General features: G+C 40.5%; 1 protein-coding gene across 1 annotated transcript in view; it reads left to right on the top strand.

Annotated features, from left to right (window-relative positions):
* The window catches only part of nadkb (NAD kinase b), a 36,467-nt gene extending 23,598 nt beyond the window's left edge, over positions 1-12,869 (top strand). The window contains exons 8-12 of the mRNA XM_062023809.1: positions 3,376-3,542; positions 9,861-9,960; positions 10,022-10,179; positions 10,253-10,335; positions 12,500-12,869. Of these exons, the coding sequence (XP_061879793.1) occupies positions 3,376-3,542; positions 9,861-9,960; positions 10,022-10,179; positions 10,253-10,335; positions 12,500-12,659 (668 nt within the window). The 3' untranslated portion in view covers positions 12,660-12,869. The remainder of the gene's footprint in view (positions 1-3,375; positions 3,543-9,860; positions 9,961-10,021; positions 10,180-10,252; positions 10,336-12,499) is intronic.
* Positions 12,870-13,980: the final 1,111 nt, after the last annotated feature.

The following is a 13,980-nucleotide window of genomic DNA, read 5'->3' as shown; positions in this document are numbered from 1 at the left end:
CATAATAGTGTGAGAGTCCAGTCCATAGTGGATCTAACATAATAGTGAGAGTCCAGTCCATAGTGGATCTAACATAATATTGAGAGTCCAGTCCATAGTGGATCTAACATAATAGTGTGAGAGTCCAGTCCATAGTGGATCTAACATAATATTGAGAGTCCAGTCCATAGTGGATCTAACATAATAGTGAGAGTCCAGTCCATAGTGGATCTAACATAATAATGAGAGTCCAGTCCATAGTGGATCTAACATAATAGTGAGAGTCCAGTTCATAGTGGATCTAACATAATATTGTGAGAGTCCAGTCCATAGTGGATCTAACATAATAGTGTGAGAGTCCAGTCCATAGTGGATCTAACATAATAGTGTGAGAGTCCAGTCCATAGTGGATCTAACATAATAGTGAGAGTCCAGTCCATAGTGGATCTAACATAATAGTGAGAGTCCAGTCCATAGTGGATCTAACATAATAGTGTGAGAGTCCAGTCCATAGTGGATCTAACATAATAGTGTGAGAGTCCAGTCCATAGTGGATCTAACATAATAGTGAGAGTCCAGTCCATAGTGGATCTAACATAATAGTGAGAGTCCAGTCCATAGTGGATCTAACATAATAGTGAGAGTCCAGTCCATAGTGGATCTAACATAATAATGAGAGTCCAGTCCATAGTGGATCTAACATAATAGTGAGAGTCCAGTTCATAGTGGATCTAACATAATATTGTGAGAGTCCAGTCCATAGTGGATCTAACATAATAGTGTGAGAGTCCAGTCCATAGTGGATCTAACATAATAGTGTGAGAGTCCAGTCCATAGTGGATCTAACATAATAGTGAGAGTCCAGTCCATAGTGGATCTAACATAATAGTGAGAGTCCAGTCCATAGTGGATCTAACATAATAGTGTGAGAGTCCAGTCCATAGTGGATCTAACATAATAGTGAGAGTCCAGTCCATAGTGGATCTAACATAATAGTGAGAGTCCAGTCCATAGTGGGGCCAGCAGAAGATCATCTTGAGCGGAGACAGGTCAGCATTCCTTCTCCTCCAAACACAACAAGTTGAGTTTTTACCAAAAAGTCCTATTTTGGTTTTATTTGACCATATGACATTCTCCCAATACTCTTCTGGATCATCCAAACGCTGTCTAGCGAACTTCAGACGGGCCTGGACATGTACTGGCTCTCTGCAGGTCATTGACTAGGTCCCCCCGTGTGACTCTGGGATTTTTGCTCATTGTTCTGGTGTGAGATCTTGCATGGAGCCCCAGATGGAAGGAGATCATCAGTGGTCTTTCCATTTGGATTTCTTCACACCAAGCTGCTCACCTGTTGCAGATTCAGTCTTCCCCAGCCTGGTGCAGGTCTACAATGTTGTTTCTGGTGTCCTTTGACAGCTCCTTGGTCTTGGCCATAGTGAAGTTCGGAGTGTGACTGTTTGAGGTTCTGGACAGGTGTTTTTTATACTGATAACCAGGCCAAACAGATGCCATTAATACAGGTAACGAGTGGAGGAAAGAGGAGCCTCTTAAAGAAAAAGTTACAGGTCTGTGAAAGCCAGAAATCTTGCTTGTTTGGAGGTGACCAAATACTTCTTTTACAGAGGAATTTACCAATTACACTGCAAAAAGTCAGTGTTCAAAAACAAGAAAAAAATACTAAAAATAGGGGTATTTTATTTCAACTAAGCAAAATTATCTGCCAGTAGAACAAGAAAATTTGGCTTGTCAAGACTTTCCAAAACAAGTAAAATTAGCCAACCTCAATGAACCCCAAAATAGCTTAAAATAAGTATATTCTCACTAATAACAAGTGCACTTTTCTTGGTAAAAAAAAAAAAGAGACCTTTTTGCTCAATATGTTGAAAAGTATTCTTAAATCAAGTAAATGCTAGTGCCATTATCTTTTTTCATGCTTGAAATAAGAAATGATGACTTTAAAAAAGTAGTTTTCTACTTGTGAGTGTTGATGACACAGCTTTGCAACAGTTGATATTCTAGTTTCAAGCATGTTTTACTCAATATAGCTCATCAAATCTCAGCAACAAGCTGTAATATCTTACTGAGATCATTTAGGAGCAAAACCTTTAAAACAAGTAAAACACTCTAACATAAAATCTGCTTAGTGAGAAGAATTATCTTATCAGACAGAAAATAAGCAAATATCACCCTTATTTGACATATTTCATCTTACTTAGATTTCACTTTTTGCAGTGTAATTCATTAAAAATCCTACAATGTGATTTCCTGGATTATTTCCCCCATTCTGTCTCTCATAGTTGAAGTGTACCTATGGGAAAATTACAGGCCTCTCATCTTTTTAAGTGGGAAAACTTGCACAATAGGTGGCTGACTACATACTTTATTGCCACACTGTATATAAATAAATAATGATAAATGGGTTATATTTGTATAGCGCTTTTCTACCTTCAAGGTACTCAAAGCGCTTTGACAGTATTTCCACATTCACCCATTCACACACACATTCACACACTGATGGCGGGAGCTGCCATGCAAGGCGCTAACCAGCAGCCATCAGGAGCAAGGGTGAAGTGTCTTGCCCAAGGACACAACGGACGTGACTAGGTTGGTAGAAGGTGGGAATCGAACCAGGAACCCTCCGATTGCTGGCACGGCCACTCTACCAACTTCGCCACGCCGTCCCATATATGTATGATGTATATATATATATTAGGGATTAGGGAAATTATCGGTATCGTTTTTTTTATTATCTGTATCTGGGTTTTTTGGGTTTTTTTTTATTTTTTATTTTTTATTAAATCAACATAAAAAACACAAGATACACTTACAATTAGTGCACCAACCCAAAAAACCTCCCTCCCCCCATTTCTTTCTGTTATCAATATTCTGCTTCCTACATTATATATCAATATATATCAATACAGTCTGCAAGGGATACAGTCCGTAAGCACACATGATTGTGCGTGCTGCTGCTCCACTAATAGTACTAACCTTTAACACTTCATTTTACTCATTTTCATTAATTACTAGTTTCTATGTAACTGTTTTTATATTGTTTTACTTTCTTTTTTATTCAAGAATTTTTTTTTAATTTAGTTATCTTATTTTATTACTTTTTTAAAAAAGTACCTTATCTTCACCATACCTGGTTGTCCAAATTAGGCATAATAATGTGTTAATTCCACGACTGCATATATCGGTTGATATCGGTATCGGTAATTAAAGAGTTGGACAATATCGGATATCGGCAAAAAGCCATTATCGGACATCCCTAATATATATATATATATATATATATATATATATATATATATATATATATATATATATATATATATATATCATACATATGTGTATGTATGTAATATATTTTAATGGTAATTGTAATGTTCTCAGGGAACGCGGCCATCACTTTGCGTAGCCGCTTGAAGGTGAAGGTAGTGAAGGGGATGTTTGAGAGGACGAGCTCACAGCAAGCTCAGCAGCCGCATCAGGACCACAATGGCCTCCTTCCTCACCAATACACCAACAGTGAGGCGGGCAAGGTCACCCTGCAACTCCAGGTGAACTAACTAACTTAGACTTTGAGCGTTTATTCTGTTTTCTTCCTTTTGCCTTATATTACTCCCCCAATAGCGTTTGGTACGTCTTTCTTCGTCTTATTTCCTCTTCCCTCGTTTAGTTGAGTTGAGTCTTCATTTGAAGGGACGATGCACAGAAACATTTAGCTCAAAGACAGATATGTTCTGCACCAGATTACAGCTAAATCTGCAGACCCTGGTTACCTAGATTAAGGGGATACAAAAATCATGCAATTATGACATTAAAATCATACTATAGCATGTAATCAAATTAAGAAAAGTCAAAAAATGCCCTTTTTTTCTTGACACATACTTCATATACAATACAACCACACCTCATTTACATCATCACACATAAAACAGTGTTTTTCAACCTTTTTGGAGTCAAGGCACATTTTTTGCGTTGAAAAAATGCGGAGGCACACCACCAGCAGACATCATTGAAAAACAAAACTCAGTTGACAATAAAAAAGTCGTCGTCGCAATTGTTGGATATGACTTTAAAGCATAACCAAGCATGCATCAATATAGCTCTTTTCTCAAAGTAGGTGTACAGTCACCACCTGTCACATCACACCCTGACTTATTTGGAGTTTTTTGCTGTTTTCCTGTGTGTAGTGTTTTACTTCTTGTCTTGCGCTCCTATTTTAATGTCTTTTTCTCTTTTTTTGGTATTTTCCTGTAGCAGTTTCATGTCTTCCTTTGAGTAATATTTCCCACATCTACTTTGTTTTAGCAATCAAGAAGATTTCAGTTGTTTTTATCCTTCTTTGTGGGGACATTGTTGATTGTCATGTCATGTTCGGATGTACTTTGTGGACGCCGTCTTTGCTCCACAGTAAGTCTTTGCTGTTGTCCAGCATTCTGTTTTTGTTTACTTTGCAGCCAGTTCAGTTTTAGTTTGGTTCTGCATAGCTTCAATTACTTTTCTTAGGGGCACTCACCTTTTGTTTATTTTTGGTTTAAGCATTAGACACCTTTTTACCTGCACACTGCCTCCCGCTGTTTCCCACATCTACAAAGCAATCAGCTACCTGCTGCCACCTACTGATATGGAAGAGTATTACACGGTTACTCTGCCGAGCTCAACAACACATCATTTGCAGACTATAATTACTGGTCTGCAAAAAATATTTTTAACCCAAATAGGTGAAATTAGATCATCTCCCATGGCACACCAGACTGTATCTCACGGCACACTAGTGTGCCGCGGCACAGTGGTTGAAAAACACTGACATAGACAATACATGCTCTTGTTCACATCTGTCATCATTTGTACAAACAACCATGATTTTAACACACACACCTCACAGTTTACAACAAAATGCTCTCATGGATAAGTATAATACACATTAAGTTGACATGTCAATCATAGTGGCCGCCTTATTGACCGTGTGAGCAGCTTTGATTGCTCCAAGGCCACTTTTTAACTTCAATTGTGGATGAGGAGTCATCTGTTGGACTTTTCAAGTTTGTTGTGAGGTCGTTCCATTCCTTTATCGCTTTATATGAAAAGGCGGTTGCGTGCGCGAAACATCGTCTGAAATCAGCAAATCATCAGCAGCGTCGCCGTGGCAACAGTCATAATAGAGCTGGCGGGGGATGATACGGGTGGATGCGATGTTGTGCGCGTCTGTTGAGCCGGTTGCCTCGGAGATGCTGTCGTCAACAGTGGAGTCAACGCCAAAATGATGTTTAATTGAGTGTGCTGTCTCACACACACACACACACACACACACACACGCACGCACGCACGCACGCACGCACGCACGCACGCACGCACGCACGCACGCACACACACACACACACACACACACACACACACACACACACACACACACACACACACACACACACACACACACACACACACACACACACACATGCAGACAGCTGCAGTGGATCATTTTCATCAGTTCCCCCGCCCCCTCCCAGGTGTCTCATGGAAAACAAAAAACCCGCTGATTCTGCAGTCAGAAATGCTCCAGTCTAACCTCTGGGGGTAACACACTGTTATTTTTACTGCCTTTTTACGTGTGCTGACGTCAGCGCACCTGCCAGACGTCGTCAGCGCCGCGTTCTGCTGACAGTGAGCACACCTCGCCGGCCGCGGGAAGGCCATCTGCACGTCTGCAGGAGGATCCATTTATTTGATGATTGGACTGAGCGTAGTCTCGGTGGGAAGGAGTTAGAAGTGGAAGAGTAGATCAGTGTTTTTCAACCTTTTTTTGAGCCAAGGCACATTTTTTGCGTTGAAAAACAGCGGAGGCACACCACCAGCAGACATCATTCAAAAAAGGAAACTCAGTTGACAGTAAAAAGTTGTTGGATATGACTTTAAAGCATAACCAAGCATGCATCACTATAGCTCTTGTCTCAAAGTAGGTGTACTGTCACCACCTGTCACATCACACCCTGACTTATTTGGACTTTATTGCTGTTTTCCTGTGTGTAGTGTTTTACTTCTTGTCTTGCGCTCCTATTTTAATGGCTTTTTCTCGTTTTTTGGTATTTTCCTGTCGCAGTTTCATGTCTTCCTTTGAGCGATATTTCCCCCCAACTACTTTGTTGTAGCAATCAAGAAGATTTCAGTTGTTTTTATCCTTCTTTGTGGGGACATTGTTGACTGTCACGTCATGTTCAGATGTACTTTGTGGACGCCGTCTTTGCTCCACAGTAAGTCTTTGCTGTCGTCCAGCATTCTGTTTTTGTTTACTTTGCAGCCAGTTCAGTTTTAGTTTGGTTCTGCATAGCCTTCCCTAAGCTTCAATGCCTTTTCTTAGGGGCACTCACCTTTTGTTTATTTTTGGTTTAAGCATTAGACACCTTTTTACCTGCACCCTGCCTCCCGCTGTTTCCCACATCTACAAAGCAATTACCGTATTTTTTTTACTATTAAGTCGCAGTTTTTTTCATAGTTTGGCCGGGGGTGCGACTTATACTCAGGAGCGACTTATGTGTGAAATGATGAACACATTAGCGTAAAATATCAAATAATATTATTGATCTCATTCACGTAAGAGACTAGACGTATAAGATTTCATGGGATTTAGCGATTAGGAGTGACAGATTTTTTGGTAAACGTATAGCATGTTCTATATGTTATAGTTATTTGAATGACTCTTACCATAATATGTTACGTTAACATACCAGGCACGTTCTCAGTTGGTTATTTATGCCTCATATAACGTACACTTATTCAGCCTGTTGTTCACTATTCTTTAGACATTTTAAATTGCCTTTCAAATGTCTATTCTTGCTGTTGGCTTTTATCAAATACATTTCCCCAAAAAATGCGACTTATATATGTTTTTTTCCTTCTTTACTATGCATTTTCGGCCGGTGCGACTTATATTTCGAAAAATGCGGTAGCTACCTGCTGCCACCTACTGATATGGAAGAGTATTACACGGTTACTCTGCCGAGCTCTAGACAGCACCGACACTCAACAACAACACATCATTTGCAGACTATAATTACTGGTTTGCAAATAATATTTTTACCCCAAGTAGGTGAAATTAGATCATCTCCTGACGGAGTTTACTGACAAAGTAAACAAAAACAGAATGCTGGACGACAGCAAAGACTTACTGTGGAGCAAAGACGGCACACCAGACTGCATCTCACAGTGGTTGAAAAAAAACTGGACTAGAGAACACCAAAGATTCTAGACTTTGGCTCAATTTCCTGTCTTGTTGGTTTGGCACCAACACAAACCACCTAATAGCCTGAGAACCTGTCAAGTAAACATCGCTCTTTGTTGAAGATGTTCATTTAGCCGACTTACCATGAATTGATTAACGTGGACCCCGACTTAAACAAGTTGAAAAACCTATTGGGGTGTTACCATTTAGTGGTCAATTGTACGGAATATGTACTGTACTGTGCAATCTACTAATACAAGTTTCAATCAATCAAAAATGTGTATTTATAAATGGTTGATGTACATATATAGGCTAGTAAGGTCAAGTTTTGTACCTGACAAGTTTCGGCTACCTTGAACAATTTCTCTTGTGGATCATTAAAGTTTGTCTAAGTCTCAAGTCTAAGTCCACTTGCTTCTGCAGCCTTCATCAGAGGTGTCACATGATGTTAGCGTGACGTCGTCTGTGACATCTTCTATGGATTGTTCCACACAACACCACTGATGAAGGCTGCAGAAGCAAGGTGGCCAAACTTGTCAGGTACAAAACTTGACCTTACTAGCCTACATACATCAACCATTTATTTAAAAAACATTGCTCTCTTTGACCACATGCTGATTTTATTTCAAAACCCAAAACTGCTCAGTCAGCATTAATTACACAACAAATGTAAAGCTTCTCTCACACCAGCACATTAGAAAGCTACTTCACATGCAGCTACTGCCATCTTGTGTCGTTAGTTAAGATTACAGCAGGAGGTTGCCTTAGTAAAGTAGACCCCAGTGGTTATATCGCACCTGACCACTACATCCCAAAGAGACAGTTAAGTGGCGTAGCTCGGTTGGTAGAGTGGCCGTGCCAGCAACTTGAGGGTTCCAGGTTCGATCCCCGCTTCCGCCATCCTAGTCGCTGCCGTTGTGTCCTTGGGCAAGACACTTTACCCACCTGCTCCCAGTGCCACCCACACTGCTTTAAATGTAACTCAGATATTGGCTTTCACTATGTAAAAGCGCTTTGTGTCACTAGAGAAAGGCGCTATATAAATATACTTCACACACTTAAGCTCATTTGAAATAGAAACAGTCTGTTCCAGGGTCACCATCGCACCTTTTTTAACAGTTAGGGCAATGTTTTACATGCTAAAAATAAGTTCACCACTTCAATACAAATGTATTCCATTTTAAAATAGAGACATATTAGCATCACGGCTAACGGAGAAATATTTTCGGTTCATTATGAGACTGTGGTGGGACATAATAATAATAATAACAATAGATTTTATTTGTAAAAAAGCACTTTACATTGAGTAAACAACCTCAAAGTGCTACAGTGTATTAAAAAATAAATAAATAAAATAAAAAGATAATAAAAATAGAAACTAGAACAGCCAAATAGCTAAAACTAGTATGCATAAATCTAAAAAAAAAAAAAAAAAAAAAGGCTTTTTTTTTTTCTTTTAAAAAGAAGAGTTTTTAAGCCTTTTTAAAAAGCATCCACAGTCTGTGGTGCCCTCAGGTGGTCAGGGAGAGCGTTCCACAGGCTGGGAGCAGCGGAGCAGAAAGCCCGGTCTAAACCTAGCTAGCTAGAGGTATTGGCCCCAAAATCATTGAATAAGCAGTGTTTCCCATAAACTGCCAAGATACCTGTGGCGGTGGGGGCGTGGCCACCATGACATCATCGAGTAATATGCATAATTTACTACAATGGTATGATTTTCTCTAAAAAGGCTAAAAAAATGTATACTTACTAATTAATAATAACAGTTTTGTTTTAAACGTCCATCCATCCATTTTACAATATAATTACAACACTTTATGTACATATTTATATACAGATTTGAACAATAAGTTATTCACTGAAATATATTTATTAATTGTGGTTCTTACAAAAAATATATCTTATAAAATATAAAAGCTAAAATGTCTCTTAAAGCTCTGCCCCTTTAATTAGTGCATACTAAATAATTTAACTTTAGCCTACTACTACAACCATATTATTTACCAGCAACATAAAGTGAAACAGAGGCAGAGGTGTCCTGCCACAGTCAGTAACAAATAAACAGAAAACAGTAGTGGTCAAATACAAATAAAGCAACAAGAGAAGTATCCTACACTTCAATTTTTTTATTTGTGGCGGACGTAATTCTTTCATGGCGGGCCGCCACAAATACATGAATGCGTGGGAAACACTGACAAGTACAGGAACAGCTAGCTAGCTTGAGTGTAAGTCTGCTGGAGTAGTCTACAGTCATACAGTAACGAGCAATTACACCTCTATTACACTTAAATACCATAGATCAAATATATTTACCCCATCAACACTTACCTGACTGGATGAAGTCCTTGGGCTCAAATACTAGTCTGGCCTCAATCGCCCTGCTGTAGCATGCTGGGAATTATCTGATGGAGGAATGCACAGTGCAGGGTTGAAATTCTACTGAGTTTGCATGAAATCAGGTTGTTTTAGCTACTAATCATGCTGCAAGATCTAGCATGTTGCATTCAATGTTTATTCCCATTAGTGTCGCACTGAAAAGTAATAAAATCCCAAGAAAAAGCAAAACACGCAGCAGCAGGTGTGAGAAGTGCGTGGCGAGAGGCCACACCCTAAAAACTGATGCTTGTGACCGCAAAGCAACAATGAAGCGTGTGTGCAGGTGTTGAACGAGGTCGTGGTGGACCGCGGGCCGTCGTCCTACCTGTCCAACGTGGACCTGTACCTGGACGGACGTCTCATCACATCCGTGCAAGGAGACGGTAAGAGAACCGACCCGCCGGCGTCGGCCAACGTTCGCCACGCTGTCTTTTCCGCCATCAGGTGTGATCGTGTCCACGCCCACCGGCAGCACGGCCTACGCGGCGGCGGCGGGGGCGTCCATGATTCACCCCAACGTGCCGGCCATCATGGTGACCCCCATATGTCCACACTCGCTGTCCTTCAGGCCCATCGTGGTCCCTGCCGGAGTGGAGCTCATGGTGCGTGTCGGGGCCGACACCTCACACTTTCCAAACGCCACAAAATACATTTTTATTAATCTCGCCGATCTAGATCACCTTGTCCCCCGACGCCAGGAACACCGCCTGGGTGTCCTTTGACGGCAGGAAGAGACAAGAGATCCAGCACAGCGACTGGTGGGTCTCACTTTCAACTACTTCACTTCCTCAGTGGCCGCGTGGTTAGAGTGTCCGCCCTGAGATGGGGAGGTCGTGAGTTCAAACCCCGGCCGAGTCATACCAAAGACTATAAAAATGGGAGCCATTACCTCCCACTCAGCATCAAGGGTTGGAATTGGGGGTTAAATCACCCAAAAAATGATTCCCGGGCGTGGGCACCGCTGCTGCTCACTGCTCCCCTCACCTCCCAGGGTCAAATGCAAAGAATCATTTCGCCACACCTAGTGGGTGTGTGACAATCATTGGCACTTTAACTTAAATCATGGTTTATTTGTGTAGGTAGCTCATGTAAACCACTAATTGCTGGTGGCGTTTAGCATGAATATTTTAGCTGAGGAAATAGTCAAAAATGATTTGCTTAAAACATACAATAAGTCAATATACTGTATGTGTCTAACATTTATAAAAAGTAGACAAGCTATTGTTGGCATGTGCTCGGTGAAAGTTGTGTATCTTCTAACTCGTGATCAGGGTACTAGCAGAGGTGGGTAGAGTAGCCAGAAATTGTACTCAAGTAAGAGTACTGTTACTTTAGAGATGTATTACTCGAGTAAAAGTAAGGAGTAGTCACCCAAATATTTACTTGCGTAAAAGTAAAAAGTATGTTGTGAAAAAACTACTCAAGTACTGAGTAACTGATGAGTAACCTGTTCGTTTAATGGTGATGGCAACAAATAATGCACACAAACATAAAAATAGCAATGTGCAAATTCAGAGGCAGGAATATCTCTTAAGCAACTAAAACAATAATATATATTAAATAATAATACATTAACATAAAACAAATGAATGCAAATTGAGCCACAATAACTTAACAGCACCATAGGCTCAGTAGGCAGAGATTACAAAGGAAAATAACAAGTTAGCCTTTACGCAAACCATAAACTGATAGGTGTGGGCTGCACCTGGGCACTTCTGATTGGTGTTTCTATGCGTGTGACTGTGTGTGTGTGTGTGTGTGTGTGTGTGTGTGTGTGTGTGTGTGTCTGTGTCTATGAGGCTGCAGTGCGTTAATAAATGTCCCCACACGATGTACATTTGACAGTGATTCATAGCAGCGAAGCTAACATCAGCCTACGGGGACAGCCAAAATATCTACTAACGTTACTTACCGCCATGTGCTTCCTTAAATTTGATGTTGAGTTCATGTAAGCTTAAGCTTGTTGTTGTTTTGCCGCTGAAACTTTATGTGCAGTTAATCATGTGACCGCCTGGCTCTGTTTGATTGGTGAAACGGAGTCAAACGTCACCAGTGACTGTATTTGATTGGTGAAACGGAGGCATGCGATAGATCCTACTTTGAAGGTCTGTCTGATAAAAATGAGTAGCGAGTAGCGAGCTGAATGTAGATAAATGGAGCTCAGTAAAAGTAGCGTTTCTTCTCTATAAATATACTCAAGTAAAAGTAAAAGTATGTTGCATTAAAACTACTCTTAGAAGTACAATTTATCCCAAAAGTTACTCAAGTAGATGTAACGGAGTAAATGTAGCGCGTTACTACCCACCTTTGGGTACAACGCAGTGGAAATTGGTAAATGGGTTATACTTGTATAGCGCTTTTCTACCTTCAAGGTACTCAAAGCGCTTTGACACTATTTCCACATTCACCCACTGACACCACCCATCAGGAGCAAGGGTGAAGTGTCTTGCTCAAGGACACAACGGCTGTGACTAAATTGGTAGAAGTTAAAGTTAAATTACTAATGATTGTCACACACACAATAGGTGTGGTGAAATTTGTCCTCTGCATTTGACCCATCCCCTTGATCACCCCCTGGGAGGTGAGGGGAGCAGTGAGCAGCAGCGGTGCCGCGCCCTGGAATCATTTTTGGTGATTTAGCCCCCAATTCCAACCCTTGAGCAAGCAGGGAGGTAATGGCTCCCATTTTTATAGTCTTTGGTATGACTCGGCCGGGGTTTGAACTCACAACCTACCCATCTCAGCAGACACTCTAACCACTAGGCCACTGAGTAGGTTTGGGAGATCCCCACTGAGAAGGTGGGGATTGAACCAGGAACCCTCAGATTGCTGCCACGCCGTCCCCAAAATGATCAAAACCTTTCTTCTGTCATCCTGGCCTTGGCGGAGGTCTTCACATGACCTTGTTTTGGGTCCCCTCAGCATCAAGATCACAACGTCGTGTTACCCGGTGCCGTCCATCTGCTGCCACGACCTGGTCTACGACTGGTTCGAGAGCCTGGCGCAGTGTCTGCACTGGAACGTGCGCAAGCGGCAGACCCGTCTGGCCGAGACCTCGGACTCCTCGGACACGGAGAACTGAACCCGCCAACCCCCCTGCTTACTGAGCCAGACACCAGTCGTGTGGTATTCTTTTCCAAACCTTTACATTCCAAAATGACAATGATTCATGTGTGTGTATAAACATGTCCAAAAGTATTTTAGGTCACTTCTTTAATGTAGTTTTTGTATATTTTCAAACACAAACTTGACCTCACCATCACTGACAGGCTGAAAATAAAAGACACTTTAAACCGTTTTTGCTGTTTTATTGTGAGCTGTGGAAGGCACACCTCAGCATGCTCTTTCTCCTTTTAGGACAATATTTCCAGGCATTTTCAAAATGATACTCCTAGTTATTGCATGAAGAGAGTAATGCCAACTAGAAGACAAAAAACATCGACGTCTACCACTTTGACCGCGCGTGTGTCGCCTCCTGCTGGCAGAAGTGTTTGATGACAAGCAGCACATATATTACATAGGTGTAAATATATATACATACAGTACTAATAATGATGTCGTAGGAGGGAGAGAATTAATAAACTAGACAACTTATAAAAAGTGGAATAAATTAAATAGAGGGAGAACCTAAATAAATTGATATAAAAAGAAAAAATAAGACAGGGAATACAAGCTCCTTATAAGAGAGTCGAACAGGCCTGGGCAATTATTTAGACTCGGGGGCCACATTTAGAGAACAAAATGTATCTGGGGGGTCCGGTATATCTATTTTTAGGAACACTAATACAAAACCTCACAAGTTGGGATGTCTGATAATGGCTTTTTTGCCGATATTCCGATATTGTTCAACTCTTAATTACCGATACCGATATATACAGTTGTGGAACTAACAAATTATTAGAGATGTCCGATAATATCGGTCGGCCGATAAATGCGTTAAAATGTAATATCGGAAATTATCGGTATCGGTTTTTTATTATCAGTATCGGTTTATTTGATTTTTTATTAAATCCACAAAAAAAACAAGATACTTACAATTAGTGCACCAACCCAAAAAACCTCCTTCCCCCATTTACACTCATTCACACAAAAGGGTTGTTTCTTTCTGTTATTAATATTCTGCTTCCTACATTATATATCAATATATATCAATACAGTCTGCAAGGGATACAGTCCGTAAGCACACATGATTGTGCGTGCTGCTGCTCCACTAATAGTACTAACCTTTAACAGTTAATGTTACTCATTTTCATTCATTACTAGTTTCTATGTAACTGTTTTTATATTGTTTGACTTTCTTTTTTATTCAAGAAAATGTTTTTAATTTATTTATCTTATTTTATTTGATTCATTTTTTTAAAAAGTACCTTATCTTCACCATACCCGGTTGTCCAAATTAGGCA

The sequence above is a fragment of the Entelurus aequoreus genome, linkage group LG16 (genome assembly GCF_033978785.1).
Source record: "Entelurus aequoreus isolate RoL-2023_Sb linkage group LG16, RoL_Eaeq_v1.1, whole genome shotgun sequence".
Lineage (NCBI taxonomy): Eukaryota > Metazoa > Chordata > Actinopteri > Syngnathiformes > Syngnathidae > Entelurus > Entelurus aequoreus.
The sequence above is the reverse complement of the archived record's forward strand: the minus strand, read 5'-3'. Positions and strand labels throughout refer to the sequence as shown.